At 51.1% G+C, this 22,727-nt stretch overlaps 1 protein-coding gene across 5 annotated transcripts in view; it reads left to right on the forward strand.

Annotated features, from left to right (window-relative positions):
• LOC128110151 (basic leucine zipper transcriptional factor ATF-like 3) overlaps positions 1-20,694 on the forward strand; it is a 48,764-nt gene extending 28,070 nt beyond the window's left edge. Inside the window, exons 1-3 of one of the 5 annotated variants that reach the window (XM_052738010.1) lie at positions 8,697-8,828; positions 11,115-11,219; positions 20,217-20,694. In XM_052738010.1, the coding sequence (XP_052593970.1) occupies positions 8,760-8,828; positions 11,115-11,219; positions 20,217-20,396 (354 nt within the window). In that variant the 5' untranslated portion in view covers positions 8,697-8,759 and the 3' untranslated portion in view covers positions 20,397-20,694. Of the gene's footprint in view, positions 1-5,379; positions 5,584-8,696; positions 8,829-11,114; positions 11,220-20,216 lie in introns of those variants that run through there. The other 4 variants (XR_008218091.1, XM_052738005.1, XM_052738009.1 and 1 more) reach the window with 4 other exon arrangements.
• Positions 20,695-22,727: the final 2,033 nt, after the last annotated feature.

Consider the following 22,727-nt stretch of genomic DNA (forward strand, 5'->3'; position numbering starts at 1 on the left):
CCGTCATCTATGATTAGGGCCTTTCTGTAATCCATTTGAAACACACAATGAGCCAATGGATAGGCTGCAGAATTTACCTTCTGTGGATGCTCTAGGAGGGGCTGGTCACATACAGCACCTCGAGGGGCCCCTGTCCAGTTGGTCAAGGAGGACGTCCTAGAAGCGGGTTTCAAGATCCTCTTGAATAATGGGAGAACACAACGCTCGCTGTGGGTCTTTGGGGAAGGAGGTGTGAGCTCGACCGAGTAAAATAATGAAGTAAAATAAAATCCAGAGAGCCAAGAGCCAGACAACAATAGGAAATAATGAATGAACCTCCTTCCCACAAGAATGGAAGGCCACTTGGGGCAAGTATTTTTGAGAACTGTCCAGTCACTTTCTCCAAATGTTTCATGGCATCAGGTGCCTCAGCAAAGGCTGGGCTCCCAGTAGGGGACCCAGCCACACTGTCAGCACTGCCAGGGCTCCCAGTGACCCATCCACAGCACACAACCTCCCAGCTACTCTGCCTGGATTCAGTTTGAGGCCCCAAGTAGCCAAGGCTGCTAGCTCTCAGCTTCTCTGGTACCCAGGGCACTACATTTAGAAGTGGCTTGCAAAGGAATGAGGAAGCAGGAGGCAGCAGATAAACTTCAGCTTCCTGGAGCTTTCAAGCTGCCCCTAAGAAACCAGAGCTTCTTTGAGATGGGGGGAGGGGTAGGGAGAGGTAGGGTGGGGCTGTATCCCAGGCTGTCCTGGAGGTAGGGGTAGAGTTAAGTCGTTTATCCCTGGCTGGCCTGGGACTCATTATGTAGCTGAGAATTACCCTTGAAGTCCTTGTCATGACTGTCCTTGGCAGGCAGGGCTGCACCTCAGATGGCTTATGCTGTGCCGGGGACTGAACCCTGGGGACGAGCACACCAGCTGTCCTTGTCAACCGGATACAAACTAGAGTCACTGGAGAAGAGGGACCCTCAGCTGAGGAATTGCCTCCATCAGATTGGCCTGTAGGCAAACCGGGGGGGGGGGGGGGGGGGGGGGCATTTTCTTGATTAGTGATTGATGGGGGAGGGCCCAGCTCACTGTGGGCGGTGCCATCCCTGGGCAGGTGGTCCTGGGTGCTATAAGAAAGCAGGCTGAGCAAGCCAGTAAGCAGTGCTCCTCGTGGTTTCTGCTTCAGTTCCTGCCCCAGGTTCTTGCCTTGGCTTCCCTCAACGATGGCCTGCAGAATGTAAGATGAAGTAGACGCTCTCCTCCCCGAGTTGCCTTCGGTCAGTGTTTTGTCAGGATGCTAGGCAAGCCTTTTCCCAGCTGAGCTATGCCCCCAGCTGGTGGCCAGAGCTCTCGAAGAACATGGTCCCCAGGCACGTCCTTTGCTAGGGCACCCATTCCAGGAGCCCCTGGGTCCTGGCCTATTCGTTGTAACCAGGCTTTCCAGGACGTCTGGGAGGAGCCTTGGCTGGAAACAGGAAATCTATATTTTTCCTTCTTGATCCTCCGTTCACTGAGAAGCTGGCCAGTTCTGGGAACTGCCTGTGTGGTTCTCTGTGGCTCTTACTAGGAAGTTCATGCTTCAGCCACGGGCTGTAAGGGTTAGCAGGAACTGGCCACAAGATGATCCTAAGCCAGGTCAAGAGGGTGAGCCTGAAGTCAGCTCAGAGAACCCGCCCTAAGTCACTGCAGGCGGCTCCTCGATTTCACATAGAATTGGATACTGGGAAAACTTTCAGCTACATGTTTGAAGAAGTACAATCGGGAAGGAAAGAGAATGATAAATTTCATGACCAGTCTTGCTCAAATGCATGGAAAAGCAAATTGAGACGATGGGTGAAGGAAGCTTGAGTTTACTAGACAGGAAAAGTAAACATGATTGACAGGACAACAAAATCAGCCAGGATGTAGAACTCAACTGGCAGCACTGATGGAGAGACACAGCGGCTAGGAGCACTGACTGCTCTTCCAGAGGACCTGGGTTCAAGTCCCAGCACCCACATTGCGGCGGCTCACAAATGTCTGTAACTCCAGTTCCAGGAAATCTGATGCCATCTTCTGACCATCAGGCATGCACGTGGTGCACACACATGTGTGCAAGCAAAATAAGTCTAAACATTTTTCACAGAAGATAAAAATAAGGCAGCGCTCATCATAAATTTAAAGAGATGACAAATCCCTAAAATCAAGAAAAGCTTGTGTACTTCATGACTTCCTGGTATTTCTATGGTGATTACTTCCTATCCATATCTAACTTGCTTTGTTTGTACTGACAACAGACCTAGGATACCTCATTCCACAGAGATGAAAAAGATCATTCAGCCCAGGTAACTGCATGATAATTTAAGAAATATCAGCTAATTTTTTATACTCCATAAGACGTGTGTGTGTGTGTGTGTGTGTGTGTGTGTGTGTGTGTGTGTGTGTGTGTGTGTAGGGGTAATGTTGTGTGTGGGAGTGATGTATGTGTGTAGGGTAATGTCGTGTGTGTTGGATAATGTCACGTGGGGAGGTAATGTGTGTGATGGTAATGTCGTGTGTGTGGAGTAACATCATGTAATTTTTAAGAGGTGGCAGACTTGGAAAAGTCCCTGTTAATTTTTTTTTTTTCAAATATCTCAGTTGTAATTTTCAGGACATTCATGGTTTCTTGTCCTGTGATTCATGTTGAAGTTCTTAGAACTGATGTTTAGTTAATTAGTCACTGGTGTCCCCGGGACAGTGGCTCACAAGCTTGGTGTCATCCTCACTCTTGAGAGAGGGTTCCAGGTGACAGCAGGAAGGACTGTCAGTTCTTGTGTTTTTACAGCCCCCTCTTCCTTGTGACTGGACCAGCCAACAGTCCAATCAGCACTGATCTTCTCTAAATGGACTGTTTTCTCTTGCATAATCTGAGGTTTCTCGTAACTGGTCTATGGGTATGATTGTTAATCCCTGTGGTTATCGCTTTTTATATTTCCTTGGTTTCATACATTTAAATTTTTCAGTTCTTTAATATGTAAACAATTTAGAGGGATATATGCTATGTCCTTCACAAATGGGCAGATGAATCAGGAGTCTACCTCTGTTAACTTGTTTAATGAAATATTCTAGTGTATTTCCAAGTACACTAGAATATGGTTAAAATACCATCTGCTCAGCAGCCAGGAGTGCTGGCTGACTTTCTAGAGGGCAAGTTTGATTCCCAGCACCCGCACGGTGGCTCACAACCATCTGTAACTCCAGGTCCAGAGGATCCAACAGCCTGTTCTGGCCTCCACAAGCACCAGGCACAGACATACATGCAGACAAAATACTCATACACTTAAAACAGTAATAACAAGAAGTTAAGTCATAGTCAAGCTTTTTGAAAAGTGTCACTCACGTTAACAAGAAACACACAAAAAGACTAGGAGGTACTTTACACTCGTGTGTGCTGTTTGTATTAAAGTCCTGGAATAGCAAGCTCTGTTTTGAAGAGTTGTAAACAAGAAGGGACTCTGACGATAACCAATTTCTGTTTGATGACACAGAATTTTCAAAGTGGATGTTTGGTTCAAATCTGACTTCCCTCCACCACCCACATAATTCTGGTGCTGGGATGTGTGGGAGGTGTTTTTGTCTTACTAGAACATATGCTGGTGCACAGTTTAGCACAGAGGACAGTGGAAATATTCCTGGAGGTCATACAAAAAAACCTGTCTCTACACAAACGTGTCTGTAAACCACATACATAGATTTCCGTGTGTAAACTTCCCTGGCTAAGCCTTCCTCTTCTGGGGCTCCTCAAAATGCTTGCACGCAACACTGATAGAATCCAGGGAGTTAAGGAATGATGAGTTGAAAAGAGACAATGGTCTTACCCATTTGTGGTTTAAATCTCTCCTTTTTACAAATATGTTAACCGCTGGAAATGGTCCCCACAGGCTCCTGTTTGGAATGACTTCCCCAGTGGGTGGCGCTATGTTGAGACGCTACGGAACTTTTGGAAGGTAGGGTCACAGTGGTGGGACTGAGTCGCCAGGACTAGGCCTTTGAAAGCTGTGGTGCCTTACGTTCAGGTTGGTGTTCTCTGTTTGCCGTCCAGTCGGTCAGCAGTGCCGTGAACAATCTGCTGCCATGAATGCTCTATATCTTCTGTGGCATGACTTGGAAGCTTGGAGACTAAAACAAGTATTTTCTCCCTTACTTTTTTCCCCCTTTCCTTATTCCATTTTCTGGTCTGTGTTTGTGGTGTGTGTGTGTGTGTGTGTGTGTGTGTGTGTGTGTGTGTGTATCAATGTTTGCATGTGTGGGAGCACACATGTGTGGGTGCATGTGAAGGCCTGAGGTTGATGTAGAGAATCAATCTTGATCACTCTTCCACTGAGTGATAGGGCTAGTCTCACTAGCTTGCTCTGGGGATCCCCCGTCTCTGCCTCAGAAAGCTGAACCTCCAGGTAGGCCACCACAGCCATTCTGGGAATCTGAACTCCAGTTCCATGGCTTGTCTCTCACTTCACTCTAACCACTGAGCCGTCTCCCCGGGCCCCTTAGGTTGTTCTGACAGGCATTTTGTTCACTGTGTGGCAAAAATGACCAATGCATTCATGAACACATATCACCAGGTGAGCACAGGCAAGGCCCACTCTGGGCCAGGATGGGCCTGTGGTACTGAGGCGCAGTGAACCTTCCATTCAACACGCTCCCTGCAGCCTGGCCTTGGCCTCCACCAGCTTCCCAGGTCTACCCCAGCTTTCCTGGACCATGGCCCTCACCTCCTGTGTCTCCTTGTTGCTTCCAATTTGTTCTTAAGATTTAAATATCCCGTTGCAAATGTTACGCCATGGCTCAGGACACCCACAGGCCCGTTTTGGATGCTGGATCTCCACTTGGTGGCACTATTTTGTGAGGTGACCAACATGACCCCATAACAACTTAAGTCAGCTCATGCCATACCTCTGCTCAGAAGCCTTGAGTTTTCCACTATATTCCAAATAAAAGGTAGCCCTGAATGAAGGGTTTTCACTGCCTCCCTGACCTCATCTCTAGGTGTCCACCCCTCCCCAGGCCACTCCAGACCCAGGAGTCTCCTGTAGTTTCTTGAATGGCCGGGCACTTCCACAAGGCCTTTGCTTCTGTATTGGTGCAGCCCAGACCACGTCCTCCAGGTGTCCCCACAGCCCTGCAGAGGAGCTTGTCTGCTCTCCCTGTTTAAACACACACACACACACACACACACACACACACACACACACACACACACACAACCAGTGCACCCTCTCTTCCAGCCCTTGCTCTTATATGACATCATGAAGCAGAACACATCCAAAGTACTCCATTGCGTTTATGTCGGACTATCTGGACAGCGAGTTCCCTGAGGTGTGGCTGACACAGTGGCCAGTCTCTGGTGAATGCAGTGGTCTCTACCCCTGGCTTTCTCTTCCCTAGCCTCCCCAGAAGCCCACAGGACTGTCTTCTGAGAAAAGCCCTGAGAGGACACTCACCAGAAGGCATTTCCTGAAGAGAGCAGCAACAGTGAACTGCTCACGGGACTTCCAAGCATCTAAGCAGCTTGTTTTGGGAAAGAACCATCTTCTGGTGAAGTGAATCACCCGAGCACTGAGCTCTGACCTACGGCACCCCCCACCCAGCTCTGACCTACGGCACCCCTCACCCAGCTCTGACCTACGGCACCCCCTCAACCAGCTGACCTACGGCACCCCCCACCCAGCTGACCTACGGCACCCCCTCACCCAGCTCTGACCTACGGCACCCCCTCACCCAGCTCTGACCTACGGCACCCCCTCACCCAGCTCTGACCTACGGCACCCCCTCACCCAGCTCTGACCTACGGCACCCCTCACCCAGCTGACCTACTGCACCCTCACCCAGCTCTGACTTACTGCACCCCTCACCCAGCTCTGACCTACTGCACCCCTCACCCAGCTCTGACCTACAGTACCCTCACCCAGCTCTGACCTACTGCACCCCCTCACCCAGCTCTGACCTGTGGCATCCCTGCCCCACCCCAGGGACAGAATCAGGGTCATCATGATATAAATAGGTCGCTGACACATCATACTATGTATCTTCCTAGTTCAAGGGAATACATAAAAAAAGAAAAGAAAACGAAAAAAAGGATATTTGAAGTATTTCTTTGCTTTTTTATATCTCTCCTATTTATTTTTGTTTTGTTTTGAGACAGGGTCTCTCTATTTTGTAGCCCTGGCTGTCCCGGAACTCACTCTGTAGACCAGGCTAGTCTCAAGCTCACAGAGATCCGTCTGCCTCTGCCTCTCGAGTGTGGGGAATAAGGCCTATGCTACCACGCCCAGATTTTTTTTTTTTTTTTTTTTTTACTGTCTCCCTGTGTAGTTCTGACTGACTGGCCTGGGATTTGATACATAGACCAGGCTGGTATCCCAGTCAGAAAAGGGTTGGTGTTCTGGTGGCAAATGGGCTTAGCACTATAACCGCATGGCAATAATACATTATATACATATAATACAATATGCTATGTAATAAATGTGGAGTGTGTAAGGAAGCCTTTTCAAGAAGTTTAAGAAAGCAAATGGAGCCAGGCGGATCTCTGTGAGTTCGAGTCCAGCCTGGTCTACAGAGCGAGATCCAGCACAGGCTCCAAAGCTACGCAGAGAAACCCTGTCTCCAAAAACAAAAAACAAAACAAACAAACAAACAAACAAACAAAGCAAAAGAGAGATGGTAATTCCAGGAGCTCAGGGATGGCTCAGGGGTAAAGAGAGCTTGTGCTGCTCTTAGAGTAGACCCAGGATCCATGCCCAGCACCCACGTAGTGGCTCACATCTATCCATAACTCCATTCCAGGGGGTCTGACACCCTCTTCTGGCACCAGACACTCATGTGGTGCACAGACCTACATGAAGGGAGAGAAACTATCCCAGGCCAGGCAAGGCGGCACATGCCTTTAATCCCAGTGCTTGGGAGGCAGAGGCAGGCGGATCTCTGTGAATCCCAGGCCAGCCATGTCTGCAGAGAGTTCTGTGATCACATCAATAGACTATGCTGATACAAGTCCCTGGCTCTGTGGGAAGCACCCCCAGAGGACTTAGAATGTGGTATAGCTTAGCAAAACAGGAAAGGGGCATTGGCAAGAATGAAAGCTTGGGAGTACACTGATATGTCCAGGAATTCTTCCTCCATTCTTAAACATGTGTGAATGAAACTCCTGAAAGCCATGACCATTTGCCCCCAAAAGGTGCTTATTTTGTTAGTCTTTTGCTGTTTCTCAGATCTTGTCTTGATATGTATCTCTAGCTAGCCTGGAATTTATTGTTTAGCCCAGGCTGGCTTTGAACTCATGGAAACCCTGCCTCAGCCTTCTGAGTGGAGGAACTGTAGGCTTTCGCCACCACACAATTAATAGTCACATTAATTTTCAAGAACAGAGGTCCTGGGCTGCCCCACAGAGTGCTGGGTGCTGTGCTGTGTGTGCCTTCTATATACTGTGTGAGATGTGATAGTCTCTGTGTCTCTCTCTCTCTGTCTCTGTCTCTCTCTCTCTCACACACACACACACGTTATGTTGTTGATGGAATGGGGTCAAAAACTGAAATCTAGGCAGAACACCCAGTGTGGAAAGGCTCTGCTGGTTAGGAGAGGTATGCGGACACTGTCCACCTTCCAACCTACTAAGGCACACAACATTCTCCACTCCTCTCCTGCCTGAAGTCAGGCAGCCAAGCTCAAGCAAGCTCCTCTCTTAAATGCTAGCAGAGAGCCATGCACCCTGGGCTGGGACTCAGAAAGGCTACCTCCCCTACTGCCCAGAAACCAGAAGGCCAAAACGAACACCCTAGGAAGGCCCCTCTTGTCTGGTTCCCACCCGCCCCCCAGCTCGCGGTTAGCTTTCCTCCCCTATGCTCAGACCACAAACCTTTAACCGCTAGTTTTTTTTTTCTTTTCTGGGCACAGTCATCTTGACTTCGCATTTTTTAAAACTGGCAGGCAGGTGAATAGGGGTGCCTGCGCTATGCCTCTACCTGGTCTGGCATGAACCTTAATCTTGAAGAAGCCAAAGTAGCTGGTTCATGGAACCTTAGCATGGTCTGCCCAGATCCCCGAGTGAGAGACGACGGACCTCTAGCCTGGCAGAGACATTCTTGGGAGCGTTTCTTGGTTTCAGCTCACAACCTCCTCTTCCCCCCAGCCCCATCAGAATTCACCCTCGGAGTCACCCCGCCCCCTCCCTCCTACTGGACCCGGCGCCGCGGCAGTAGGGAAGCCCTAGGGCGCCGGCTGCCCAGGGAGCGCGGAGGGACCCGGTCCCTGCCCCCTGGCGTCGCGGAGGGAGGGAGTGGTCCAGGTGCCGCCTCGCCTGGAAGAAAGTCCCCCATCGCCGGTGACCCGCTCTGGGACAGGGAAGCCACCAACCCAAGCCACTCACTCCCGCTTCTCACTCCTGCTCCCCGAGAGCGGCCGGAGGTCCCCAGTGGCCGTGCCGCGCCAGTACCCGGTCCCCACCCACCCGGCGTCTCCTCCCGTGGGTGGGCTTCGTGGCTGCCACGTGACTTCCACGAAGCACGAGGCCCCTAGTGGAAAGCAACGACTTGGGTGGGATCCTGGACCCCGAGGTGCGGCAAGAGGGCGGGGAGAGGAGGAAGCGGGGGCGGGGTGGGAGCAGGGGGCGGGGACGGGACCGGACGGGACGCGCGGGGTGGGGAGGCGGGCACGGCGGAGGAGCCGGGAGAGCGGGAAGCGGCGGGGCGGGGCGGCAGGTGCGGAGATGCGGGCGGAGCGCGGGTAGCAGAGCCCCGCGTTCAGGGCGCCCCGTGTGGTGAGCGCGCGGCATGTCGCAAGGGCCCCCGGCGGGCAGCGTCCTGCAGAGGAGTGTGGCGGCGCCTGGGAACCAGCCGCAGGTAGTGACACGGGGGCCGGGTGCGGGGAGGGGAGTGGGGGGTAAAGGCAGTGCTCGACGCGCGTCCCCGCCGTGCGCGTCGGGCGCCTGGGAAGGATGCTGTCCATCCCGACTAGTCTGCGCCCGACACGTGGGTCCGCGCTGCTGGGGGCCACTGCATCCTTGTCCACTGCCGGCGCTGGAGAGAGAGGGCCGGACCTCCGATACTGGGAATTCAGCCCAAAGGGGCGGTTCGTCCCTGCATCCAACCCTCCCGCTAAGGTCGGCATGGGGGACGTGGGACCGTCGGACCGGTCAGCCTGCGGGTGTGGGGTTGTGCCTCTAGTGGGCAGACTCCACCCCCAACGCGGGTGGAAACTCCTCGCCCCCATCCGATCAGTCCCCTCGGCTGTCCCCAACTTTCACAGCTGCACCACAAGAAATTGAGACAGCTGTTGGGACACTTGTTGGCCAGCTAGTTGCTTTAGCAACAACTGGTCCTATCTCCCCCCCCTCCCTCCGCCACATTCCCAATAATATGCTTGACACGTAGTGTCCCAGGGTGACCCTGAAGTGTGAGCCACATAGGTAGAGTAAATAGCCTTGTACCATTTGTTTCGCCTCTCTGAGCCTTGGTTTCCCTATCGATAAATAGGGACCCTATAGCCTGAACTCCTGGTGGTGTTTGCACAGATTGTGTGAGCTATGGAGGATTTGTGTCTCTGTTAAGGTATCTGCTGAGTGGGCAGGTATGATCATCTGTGACAGGTGATAGATTCAGTTTACAGTGACAGATCCTGAGGACAGGCGGCCTGCTGTCCCTTGCCCTGAGATAAAGAGGCATTATTTCCTGTCAAGCACTAGTGAGGTGAAAATCTGTGTATCTCAGGCCAGCCTCAGCCGCAGAGATGACTGACCGAGCACTGTTGGGGGCCCCTATCCCCGGGGCCCAGCAGAGTGTGAGTACATGACAGGTTCCTAGTTAATACATACATTGGAAGGATGGGTGAATTGTCTTTATACGGGATCTGTGAGTGTGTAAAGCTGAAGTTTTGTTGTTTATATGGCCTGTCCCCCTGGGTATATATCGAGGCTCCTTGGATTGCTGGGTGTGGTGATTGATGCAGGCCTATAATCCCTGAGCTAGGGAGGGAGAAGGAAGGTGGAGCATTCAGGGCCAACCTGGGCTACCTGAAATTCTGTTAAAAGAAAAAGAAAAAAAAAAAAGACTACTTCTAGAAGACACATTTGACACGTCTGTGTTCTGAACCGTGTCTCCATGCCACTCCGCTGCTGTGTGTGCTGTCTGTTCGTACCTGTGCTGGGGAGTATACCCTGGGCCTCACACAGGTCGGCAAGAGATCTGTCTCTAAGTTCCCTTCCCATCTAGACACCTTTTGAACTTCATCTTGAAGGATTTTTTTTTTCTCCCGTGGTGTTTCCAGTGCATTTCTGGAAAGCAAACCCTTCCCATTGAATAAGCTCTCACCGTGGTAGGTGCATTTTTCTGCCTGCCCACCTCATGCCACCTCATGAAGAATTTTTGGATATTTGGTTAAGAACTTTCGAGACGCATCACAAATTTGCATTTGGAATAACCCTGACCTCTGAAAGAAAATGTCAGCCAAGCATTGTTCAAGAGAGCAAGCATGTCATCATTGGTGTTCCAGACACTCAACGCACTGGTAGAGTTGTGTGGTTGCAATTAGTAATAAATGCATGGTTATGGTCTGCACAGTTTCAGAAGGACCTGCCAGTGTGTGGTAGTGTAGAGGCTCTGCATAACCAGTTCTAGAGGGCAGACACCCGGTCTTCCCCACTCTGATGGGCAGTGACACTACAGCTCTTCCAGGCAAACACCCTGCGGGGCAGAGGTTTGTGAACGTTGGGTTGGAGACCAGCAGACCTGAGTTCCACTTCCCACTCGCCCTCATGCTGGCCATGATACCTGGAGAACTTCCCTAACCTGAGTTTCTTATTCCTCGTCTCTTAGTATTTTTGTTTTCTTGTGGTCCTGGGTATGGGACGCAGGGCCTCACGTATCTCACACAAACGTGACACCACTGGGCTGCACCCAGGCCTCTTATTCCTCATTTTTAAGTGGCAGTCTCACTGTATATTTCTCAGGATGGGTGTGGAGATTCACATAAAGCAACACCCCAGCACGGATTGGGTGCCCCTTAACAAGGGCCAGCGGCAGCCCCCTGGGGTCGCAGGGGTGCTGTCCATGGTGGCAGTTGAGCCGGTGGAGCTCAGTGAGCAAAGCCGAGTGGACTGAGCATGTCACTTGGCCACATGTCTTCCCCAGAGCCCAGAGGATGATGACAGAAAGGTTCGAAGGAGAGAGAAAAACCGGGTTGCTGCTCAGAGAAGCCGGAAGAAGCAGACCCAGAAAGCTGACAGGCTCCATGAGGTGAGACTGTGGTGAGGGCAGGACCACAGGTCAGCCACCACAGGGACAGCCACCCTGTGCCCTGGGGAGGGGGCCAGTGATGACATCACGATGCTCATTACCAGTTCTACACAGCTGAGGTGCCGGGTCTTTCCAGCCTCTTGCTTTGCTTCTTGATTCATGGGCCTCTTCCCTTCCACCTCAGCCTCGGTGCTTCCCACACTCCATTTTCTCTCCCTATAGAACCAAATAAAAGCCGAGTGTGGTGGCATACACCTGTACTCAGCACTCAGGGAGGTGGAGGCAGGGGGACACCCAGTTTGAGGCTGGTTTGAACAACAGAAAGACTGTCTCAATAAACGACAATAATAGTTGTAAACATTAAAGTGCTGAGGAAGCAGTTCCGCAGAGGGCTTGCCTCGTGTGCAGAAAGATGTCCCGGGTTTGAGTCTCAGCACCACATAAGTCAGGCACAGTGGTGCATGCCTCTTATCTCAGCACTCAGGTGTGGAGACAGAGAATCGGAAGTTCAAGGTCAGCCTTGGCTTTATAGTGATTTTTGACAAGAAAAGAAAAGAAAAAAATACTGGGACTAATGACTTACACCTTTAATCCCAGCACTCTGGAGGCAGAGGCAGGTGTCTCTGTGAGTTCCAGGCCAGCCTGGTCTACAGAGCGAGTTCCAGACCAGCCAGAGCTTTACAGTGAAACCTTGTCTCAAAAAAAGAAAGTAGATAAATAAAAGAAGCTGGGTGAGGTGGCACTTGTTCAGATCAGGAGTTCAAGGCCATTTTTGGCTACCTAGCAAGTTTGACGCCAGCCTAGGCTACATGAGACCCTCTCCCAATCGAAAATAAAAATTGAAAAAGCTAAATAAAATGGCTCTTTGTGCTTTTAATTCCTTTTCAGATTCTTGCCTCATCCTGCGTGTATGGTTTGAATGAAAATGGCCCCTATAAGCTCATCCATGAGACTGCTCAGTATGGAAGTTGGTGGAGCAGTCTGGGAAGGACTAGGAGGCGTGGCCTCGTTGGAGGAGGTGTGTCACTGGGAAGGGGCTTTGAAGTTTCAAAAGCCCACAGCTTTCCTGTTAGCTCTCTCCCTCTCTGCCTTGTGCCTGTGGATCAGATGTCAGCTCCCAGTTCCCGCCCCAGTGCCTGCCTGCCTGGTGCCAAGCTCGTCTACCTCTGGTTTTTGTCTTTGTTTGTTTCGGTATAGTTTGCTTTTTGAGACAGTCTCACTATGGAGCCCAGCTATGGCGTCTCAGTCTTGCCTCAGCCTGCTGAGTACTGTGATGACGGGTGGGTGCCACCACTTTCTCCCCCTTCCCCATCCTCCCCCCCCCCCCCCCTTCTCGGTTTGTTTTCTTTCTTCTTTTCTTTCTTTTTCTTTGAGACAGGGTTTCTCTGTGTAACAGTCCTGGCTGTCCTGGAGCTCACTCTGTAGACCAGGCTGGCCTTGAACTCACAGAGATCCGCCTGCCTCTGCCTCCAGAATGCTGGGATTAAAGGCCACCACTGAGCATCTGTCTCTTGTGGTGGGATGTTTCTCTACTAACTTGGCCTACCATCAGCACTAACGATCAATTCATTACTTACAGGCAGGTCTTCACTTTTGCTTAGGCGTCCCCTTGAGCTCTGCTGCAAGTTCCTTGCATGCACTTACGTGGCAGAATGTGGTCTCTTCACCCTGAGACTTTCTCTTCTCACTACCTCCATAGGTTAGCTAATGGCGCTTAACCACCTTTCTTATCTCTCAAATCAGGAGCCTGTATCTGAGTCTTTTCTCTATTACTAAATACCACAGATTGGGTAATCGACAAAGAAGAGACTATTCCGCCCAGGGTTCTGGAGGCTTAAAAGTCTCAAAATACGGTGCCACATCTACTTGGTGTCTGCTCTGCGCCTAGTGAGAGCTTTGTGCCGTATGGTCATATGGTGGATCCAGGACAGGAAGGCCAGACAGCAAACAAATCAGAGAACTTGCTTCCGTAAACAGCCACTCCCATCATAGCCCAACCATCACTTAATGACTTAATCTATTCACGAGAGCAGAGCACCTGTGACTCGTTTCTCCGAAGTCCTTCCTCCCAATATTGCTGTTTGGGGGCCAAGTTTTTCAGGCCAGCCAGTTGGGGGGCACGTTGAACCATAGCACCATTTATCCCCAGGATTCTGCTTTCCTTGACCTGAGTGTGTAAAGCTACACAATTCCACAGCCAGGGCTTGGAGCTGCTCCCCCTCAGGACTGGTGAGGGGTGAGTGATGTTTCTAACCTTAGCTGTGCACCATTGGGGTACAGAGTTAAGATTTAGTGTAGCTCCCTCTGCCATGCAGTATCCACCTGCTCCCTCCGCCGTGCAGCGCCCGCCTGCTCCCTTGCCATGTGCGTTTCTCCAAAGCCGGTCAGGGCTTTGACAGCTCAGATATTCAGTTGTTAGGAGAGAGGAAAGACTATCTGAGAACTCTCACCACAATCGGAACACGTTTAGACTGCACACACTCCAGGGCTGAGACTCACTGATAGAAACCCACAGCATGGCATACATTGTAAGTGTCCGAGTCTTTGCTGGAGGCAGGAAGGGGAGGCCTGGAGGCCAGGGTCTCCAGACGGGCTTCAGGGAAGGTCTTCCTGCCTTCAGGAGATCTGTAAAACTCCCACAGAAGAATGACAGTACCTTTGCCTCCTTCCTTCCCTCTTGTTCCTAAGGTCCTAAGGGTGTGTGTTGCCAAGTCGCCTCCTCAGGGGACCAGGGGCTCCCCGTTAGTGTCCAGCCCTGTATTCAGACCATGTGTGCCTGCTGCCTCCTCTTGTGCCTAGGTCTGGAACATGCCCGAAGGAAACGTTTAATACATGTTCTGAATGAAGTGGGAGAAGGGAGGTGACTCAGGACCTCATCTAGTCCTGCAATAACTGAAGTATAAACGGAGGGGTAAACTAGTCATAGCAACTGACAAAAGTTTGGGCTCCTGTGCACATCCATCCATACCCAGGTCCCTCCCCTCAAGGAGGTTCCAGTCCAGACCAGAGGTGTATTGTCTTTTGTAAGTGCTGAGTGATCATGTGTACAGAGGTGACCAAGTGTCTTAGACAAGGCTTTTCATGCACCAAAACATAGTAAATCCAAAAACACTTACTAAGCCCTTCCTTGAGTGAAGCATTGCTGTGGAGCCACAGAGAGAAGAGACCTCGTGTGTGTCTCTGGGAAGCATAGGATTCATTTCCCTCTATTGTGGCAGAGAGCCGTTCAAAATGCATTCCACTCTGCTACAGTGACAATGCTGACCGCTGTGTTCACTCTGCAGGCTCTGGGAAGGATCCCTTTCCTAGCTTTTGTCAACTTCTAGGGAGTTCCATGTTCCTTGGTTCGTGGTCTTCCGTCTTCAAAGCAATACTGCCCCATCTCCTCTCCCCGACTCCACTGGACCCACTGGGATGATCCCCTCCATTTCGTGCTCCATACTCTCACCTGCAAAGTCCCTTTTGTTAAATAAGGTTCCTGTTCACGAGTCCCAAAGAATAGAACAGAAGCATCTTTAGGGGTCAGTGCTTTTCCTGCTACTGAAGGTAACTAATGCCCTTACCACCTCATGAGTGCCAGGAAAGGGCATGCAAAGGGCAATTCATCCTCTCTCGGTACCTCATAGCTGACCTTGATAACCAGGTGAACCGGGAGCTCGGGACTAGTGCTGCCTTTACGCCTGCTGTGTCCCTCGTAAAGCCAGGGGTGGTGTGCCCTTGCACAGGGCCCTGAGATGGTCTTCTGCCCAACGTCTGTGTGGCCTGGTCACTATGCCCTTCCCAGAACAAGGTAAATTGATCTGAAGCCAGTCCCCTCGGGAGAATTCATCATTCTCTTCCTCGCCGGGACTAGACACACAGGTGAAGAAAACCACCTCTGTGCATCACCTCTGCAGGGCCCGCGTTGGTGAGAAACTCTGTCAAGTAGGTCAGGACAGTGGCTGCACGTGTAAAAAGACCACAAAGCTGTGGCCCTGGCTTTTCCTCATTAGTTACACCGAAGGGTCACTGGTCACATGGGATATGAGTGAGCAAGATACTGCCTTAGGAAAATGAAAATAAAAGATTGTTTTCAGCTATGGTCAGGAAGACACTCTGTGGGGAATCCCTTCGTGGGCACCTCCCAGCCTCCTTCTGTGGATGCCGTAGCCATGGGGGATCTGTGTTTTATGTTGAGTGGGACATTGATTAACTCCGTATCCTGGAGGTGAGGTGCTGGTGAACAGTGGAGTAGAGTATTGTCTCTGAGACTCAGTGAATGGAGCGCAGAGCAGTTAGCACATCGCTGTAGATCATGGAAACTTCACACCTGCTGAGAAGCCTGCTGTGGGCTTGGGAAAACAGCCACCTGGCAGCTGAAACTGCCTGATACTGTGTGGGGAGTGACCCCCTGACCCGGGCAGGCGCTTCCTTATCCTCCCCTCTCCCAGTTCTGAAGTGCAGAGCAGAACCCTGAATGTTACAGCAGCTGTGGTTGTGTGCTTCTCTTCTATGAATGCCACAAAAGGGAGAGTTTGGAACAAGACTTCAAAATGGCCACTTCTCTCTTCTGTGGCTCTCATTCACTTCACTTGTCCCTGGGCCCAAGATACCTTGGCCTTCCACTTTTGTGAATTTCTTGGCTACTTCCCTCTCTTCCTGGTTGTTCATTATCAAAGCCTGTGGCCTACCCCCCAAGATAGACTGGGCCAAACTGAGGGACTCCTAGAATTTCCCTCAAGGTCATGGTTGCTGATATTTGCAGCAAGAAGTGTCCCTGACCCTCAGTGGTTCACACTTCTGGGACTTTGATCTGTATTTCTCTCTGGACAGCATTAGGCTGAGTCTACATTCCCTGATGAAGCCACAGGGTAGCTGTGCCACACTGAAAGGTGGCTTAGAAGTGGGCCAGGTTTGGCCAGGCACCCAAAGACGTCAGACTGAGAGAGAATTTTGAGTCAGACGAGGGTGGGAGCCATGCCAGCCGCGGGAGCCTTAAATGTCACAAATTGACAGATGAGTTGGGCAATGTGATGTGGTGAGTGTTGTCATGCGGTTGTCGTAGACACTACTGGTGACAGTTCGCACACAGTTTAGAAACTGATTATGACACTAATTTGTACAGTTCTTGCTAATGGCACTGCTTTTCAGATGGGAACTCTCTTTGTTTAAGGGTTGGGACAGACCAACTGTAGAGTCCTGAGATCTCAGTTCTGGTAACTACTGTGGGGAAATCTGGATGACACATGAGTGTTGGAGTTGACCTTGACACTGATGGGATCTCAAGTCTCTGGGCGTTTCAGAGCTTAGCTGTCTGTGTGGCCGTGTCCTCCTGATGCCTCTCCTATCCTTCATGTCACTTATTCCATTCATGTATGTCCTCTGCCTCAAATGACCCTGACCCTGAGACCCAGGATCCCAACCTCAACCTCAGCACAATTGGCATTGGGCCTCATTGTGTAGTGTTGGGTGGGGGTTGGGCTGGGCCCTGAAGGATGTTGAGCAAGATCCCTGGCTTTGCCCACTGGATGCAAGACCACCTACCACTCCGATGTCCTGGCTGAGGACTACTGCTTGATTACATCTTTATGTTCGTTATGTGCATTTGAGTGAGCGTGTGCCGAGTAGGTGCCGTGGCGTCAGGAGTCAGTTCTCTCCTACCTTGCACCTGGTACCCACCAAGTTCTTCTGGGACGGGGACTTGTGTAACCCAGACTGGAATCAGACTCAGTACATAGCTGAGGTTGACCTTGAACTTCTGACCCTCCTGCCTCTACCTCCTGAGTGTTAGGATTACAGGGGACTGAACCAAGAGCTTTTGCAGGCTAGGAAAGCTCTCTACCAACTGAGCCACCTCCCCAGCTCAAGCCACTTGAGTTTTGAGGCCTACCTGGTGTTGGTAGTCATTCCTTCACACATGTTTTGGGGGGCTCTGCTTTGAGAGTGTGGCTTAAATAATTGGGGGGTTAGGGGTAGCACAGTGCCCTCTGATGCTCCCTTAGCCACACTGACTTTGAACTAGAAAGCATGTCAGACGGTGTCTGGATTTGAACCGGTGACCTCTTGATCTTCAGTCAAATGCTCCACCACTGAGTCCACTATAGTCCCTCTTGCCTACTTTTTGGTCTAGGTTAGGTCTAGTCCTCTCTCCTCACCGAGAGATGGTTACATTCTTTGCTTTTTGCTCTCACTTGGTGTTCTGTGGCCGCCCCCTCCCCTCCCAGGGCCTCTTACTTATAAGATTAGTCCCGCCTGGATGTTTTTACTGCTTCTCTTTTTATTTTTCCCTCCTATTCCACCAGATCAGTAAAAGTCCCTCAGCTGACTTAAGAATAAAATTTAAATCCCAGGAAAGAAAGTCCCTGTGGGTAACAGGAAGGGACCAGTGGAGTGGCTTGGGGCACAGAGGAGAATGGGGGTGGAGCATAGATTTGAGCAAAGTACACGGCACACATGATGATGAAATCCATCGTTTTACACAATGGGGTGCTTTCTGAGACCAGACCCCCTGGAGGTGGCAGGTGCAGGGCCTTTGCCAGATGGACTCTGGCGACTTTCAGAGCAGTGGTCTGGGGAAACAGTGGCACCTCAGGGTAGAGTCAGGCTTAGACTCCCTCCTGAGTCCAGAGACAAAGCTCAGAAGCTCTGGGCATCTTGTTGCAGCCTCAGGGACTATAGAAAGGCAGTTTGGAGTATGGAATCCAGTGAAAACTGAAAGTCCAGTGAAATAGCTCACTGGAACTATTCATTTCTGCCTTCTGCCTTGTGCACAGGTGCAAGGCATTGGATCTGGATGCCGAGACTCCAGCTGGTTAGAGGTCACAGCTGGTTAGAGGTCACAGCTGGTTAGAGGTCACAGAAACTAGAGGTAGCCTCCTCAAGGAGGGCCATCATACTGTCCCAGGACAGCCTACAGGAAGGGGAGAGAATTCTGGAGAGGCCTTCCTGCAGTCCCTCTTAGTAACCTGGAAGGGAGAAAGGTTTCTAGAGATGAGGAGAAAACAGATGGCATGGCTGAGTGGTTGCTAGCACACAGGTTGGACCACACACGCTAGCTCAGAAGAGGACGATGTCCAGAGCTCCTGGGGCTCGGCATCTCTGATCTTTAGGGAGAGACATTACTTAATGTAAGTGAGATCCAATGTGTACGTCTGAATGGAACTCAGAATGAGAAATGTGAGACCTATAAGTGCTGTGATCAGGGAAGCCTTCCTGGAGGTGGTGAGCCCATGCTAGACTCACAGAGAAAAGGAAAGCAGTCGGGTTGAGGGGAGCCGCACAGGCCCAGCCAAGGATGTGCGTGTGTCTTAGGGGCTCTAAGGCAGACTTCTTAACTGATGTTTATTAAAAATGATTAGTAATTGAGAAGGTGTGGTGGGGAATGGGGTGGGGTCCGCAGCACAGCAAGTGCCCGGCATACTTGAGTCGCAGTCTGACCAACAAATCAAGCGAGGCGTGAGTGGAAATGACGGCTCAGCAAGATTCAAAGACATCTCAGCCCGGAGGGGACCGCTGATGGTGAGCTACAGAGTACCTGGGGCTGTAGACTTTATCAATGGCCTGGCTTAAGGGGGAGAAGTGCGAGCCAGGTTCCTGGATGACACAGGCTGTGTGACAGTACGTATCCATGAAGTGACACCGTGGAGATTCAGAGTGAAGAGTGGGATTCAGTGGCCGGGGGAAGCCCTGTCCTCAGTCCCTCACAGTCACTCACCTCGTGCACCTGGAGCATGGCTCTCTGCACACTCAGGAAGTCTCCAGTGGCTTAGGTCCAGCATGGAGAAGGACAATCCGTGCATCAGCTCCTGCGTGCTCCTAAGCCACACGCTGCATTTTAAGAGTAACAACTCAGCGAGTCCGGCAGCTTGGAGTGTGTGCCAGGGATGGCGGCCAGGAGGGCAGAGGGGCTAGTAGTCCTGCCCGAGGAACTCGAGGACTTGAGACATTTAGGCTCAGAGAACATCTAAGGGGGAGGGATGAGCTGTCGCCTATCATTTCAAGAACTGAGGTTGCAAGGTACTGAATTCATTCTGTGTGGCTCCATTAGGTAGAGCCCGCTCAGTGGGCGGATGTGGAGGAGTTTTCGATCACTACAAAGAGGATAGAGTATCTCAGAAATGGCAGGGACTGTCCCTTGAAGTGGTGCCCAGCCCAAGATGGATGTGTGAGCTAGCCCTGCGTATGAGAAGTTCCTCCACAGTTTGGGGGAGACGATGAGGAGCTCTTTGATCCCCTCCAGTTCTGAGCCTCTACACCCTAATGCAGTAGAAACAGCAGATGAGTGCTGGAAGGGGCAGCATGTGTCCGTGCACGTATTAGTGCAGTCAAAGGCATGCATTCATGCACTTATTAGTGCAGCCAAAGGCATGCATTCATGCACTTATTAGTGCAGTCAAAGGCATGCATTCATGCATTTATTAATGCAGCCAAAGGCATGCTGTGTCAGCTACTATTCTTGGTATTGGGTGGCCATGAACCCACCAGAGACCTTCAAAAAGAAGGTCAGTGTTGGGGATGAGAGCTGATGGAAATGGGTAGGAGGGACCACTTTGGAGTGATGGAGATGGCCTGTGTCTTAGCACAGGTGTGTGTATGTATAGTTCTGTTACTACTCCCCGAATTACAGACACTTAATATAGACACGTTTCATGTAAATTATACTCCAGTAGTATTGATTGAAAAAGGAAAGCTGTACTATTAGGACCACTTTATTCTTGTGGGGAGACAGAGATCTAAATCCAGTAAACATGAGGGTGACCCAACACCTTGCTACACATCTGAAACCCTAGTACACGGGAGCTAGACAGGAAGACCACAAGCTTGAAGCTAGCCTGAGACACATGGTAAGTACCAGGCTAGCCTGGGATACATAATGAGACCTGTCTCAAAACAAATGGGAAGACTCTCCTATAGCCCAGGCTGGCCTTGCATTCTTGAGCCTCCTACCTCTGCTGCCCAAATGCTGGGACCGCTGTCATGCACCTCCACACCCGTCTACCTGTCCTCTCTCTTGAACAGGAGCATGAGTGCCTGGAGCAGGAGAATGCCGTGCTGCGCAGGGAGATTTCAAAGCTGAAGGAGGAGCTGCTGCACCTGAGCGAGGCTCTGAAGGAGCATGAGAAGATGTGCCCGCTGCTGTGCCCTATGAACTTTGTGCAGCTTCGGCCAGACCCTGTGGCCAGCTGTCTGCCACGATGACATCGCGGCTTGCTCCCCTTTTGTCCAGCTCAGAACCTTGGTTTGCACACCCAAGAGTTTCCCTGCACACCTGTGTCGAGGAGTACCTGTGGCTGTGCCCCTCCTAGGAGCTCTGGGGCCAGCCTGGGCTCAGCATGTGCTCTGAGGGCATCTGCCCTAGAGCAGTGGATCCAGAAGGCCGCCCACAGGGAGGCTGCCCTTTGGAGTCACTCCTCACCCCACTTTGGCAGCTAGCCGGTCCTGTCCTTAGGCAGGACCTTTCATCTAGAATTTGGATAATAAAGATAGTTACCACGTTTCCTTTGTTCAGCTTCTTGGGATGGAGAGCACAAAGAGTCGCTTCTCTGGGAAGGTCATCTTGCTGCAGGTAGGTCCTCTCCTGTTCAGCTCCCCTGCAGCCACATGCATGGCAGATGGGGAAGCACCCTTGGCTATGGCAGAGCATAAGGCTTCCAATAAGTCTCTGACCCAGTTTAGTCCCAGTGGGTGAGCTGGCTGTGACTCACACCTGTCTCATGTGTTACCCAGCCTTCTATCTGGCCCAGCTTACCTCATTTCAGCAGTAGAATCCTGTTATTGTTTTTATTTTTTTGAGACAAGATCTTACTCTGTTGCCAGGCTGGCTCAGAACTCACAGAAATCCCCCTGCTGTAACCTTTTAAGCTCTGGGATTACACCACAATGGTGGCATGTTTTTTTTTTTTTTTTCTTTCCTTCTTTTCAGAAAATAATGATTTTTATTTTATGTATATGTCTGAGTGCATGTCTGTGCACATCCAGAAACCAACACTGTGACATGTTAATAGCAGGAATCCTCAGAGGTCAGAGCAAGATGTTGGATCCCTGGAACGGGAGTAACAGGCAGTTGCGAGCCACTATGTGAGTTCTGGGAACCAAACGGGTCCTCTGCAAGAATAGCCAGTGCTTTTAACTGCCAAGCCATCTCTCCAACCCTGAGAATTTTCCTGGTTGGGCCTCCCAACTGCTCAGCTTGCACATTTTTGTTTTGTTTTTTGTTTTCTCGAGACAGGGTTTCTCTGTGTAGCTTTGGCGCCTTTCCTGGAACTCACTCTGTAGCCCAGGCTGGCCTTGAACTCATAGAGATCTGCCTGCCTCTGCCTCCCGAGTGCTGGGATTAAAGGCGTGCGCCACCACCACCCAACAGCTTGCACATTCTGTAAGTCAGAACAGGGTCAATGGATAGATGGCCTCCCCACAAGTGCCTATTCTTCTCGCAGAGATGCCAGAACAGTGCCAAGGAAAGCTGTGAGAAAGGTCCCAGGAGAGCAGTCTCTGCACCCTTACATCTTCCTTGGACCTTCAAGTTGTGGAAGGTGGACTCCTTTTTTCTTTGTTTTGTTTTTGAGACAGAGTTTCTCTGTATAGTCCTGGATGTCCTGGAACTTACCCTGTAGACCAGGCTGGCCTCGAACTCACAGAGATCCACCTGCCTCTGCCTCTGCCTCTCAGTGCTGGGATTCAAGGCGGGCACCACCACTGCCCAGCAAGGATGGGAACAAGAAGTGGGGAAGAAAGGAAAGGACTTGGTTGTAAGTGTGGATGCCAAAGAAGGAAAAAGGGAAGAGAGGCTGTGCTGGGGAGATCACGCAGCCAGGGAAGGGCTTGCCATGTGAGCTCGGGGACCTGAGTTCCAATCCTCAGCATCTGTGTGAATGGGAAAAGCCAGGTACCTGTGGAGCACACCTGTGACCCCAGCACTGCTGAGGAGAGGCAGCTGGGTCTCTGGAGCTCAGTGGTTAGCAGGCTAGCAGTCTGGCTCAATCAGTGAGTCCCGGGTTTAGTGGAAAACACTGTGTGGGGGGCAGGGAAGAAAGTGAAAGAAGAAAACTGGGGGAAGAGTGGTGAGCAGTGGAGGGAGACATCCCGTCCTGCCCTCTGCCCCCTACATGCATGAAAGCACATGTACACAGGTACCATACACACACTAAAACAATAAAAGTAGGAGAGAAAGAGGAAAAGCAATAAGAGGAAAGAGAATAGATTGATTGTGGCCCTTCCTAGGCAAAGGGCTTGATATTGGCTGCTCCTGCAATCTCCCCTGTCCTGGAAGGCACCCCCCCACTCCCCACCCCACTGGTCTCTAACCAGTGCGAGGTCTAAAGTTGAACAATTCCTTTATGAGGCCTAATAAAGCTAGTGCTAGAAGACAGGGTTTATGTCTGCTGGGAGAACCACAGAATGGTGTGTTTTTAAGTGCAAGAGATGTTAAAGTCATCTTGTCTACCCTTCAGTTTACAGATGAGGGTCTTGGGCACAAGAAGAGAAGTCACTAGTTCAAGAGTGCTCCCTGTTGGGTGCATAGAGTTCAAG

The sequence above is a fragment of the Peromyscus californicus genome, unplaced genomic scaffold (genome assembly GCF_007827085.1).
Source record: "Peromyscus californicus insignis strain IS unplaced genomic scaffold, ASM782708v3 Scaffold_14__1_contigs__length_90479793_seg_2, whole genome shotgun sequence".
In the NCBI taxonomy this organism is placed as follows: Eukaryota; Metazoa; Chordata; class Mammalia; order Rodentia; family Cricetidae; genus Peromyscus; species Peromyscus californicus.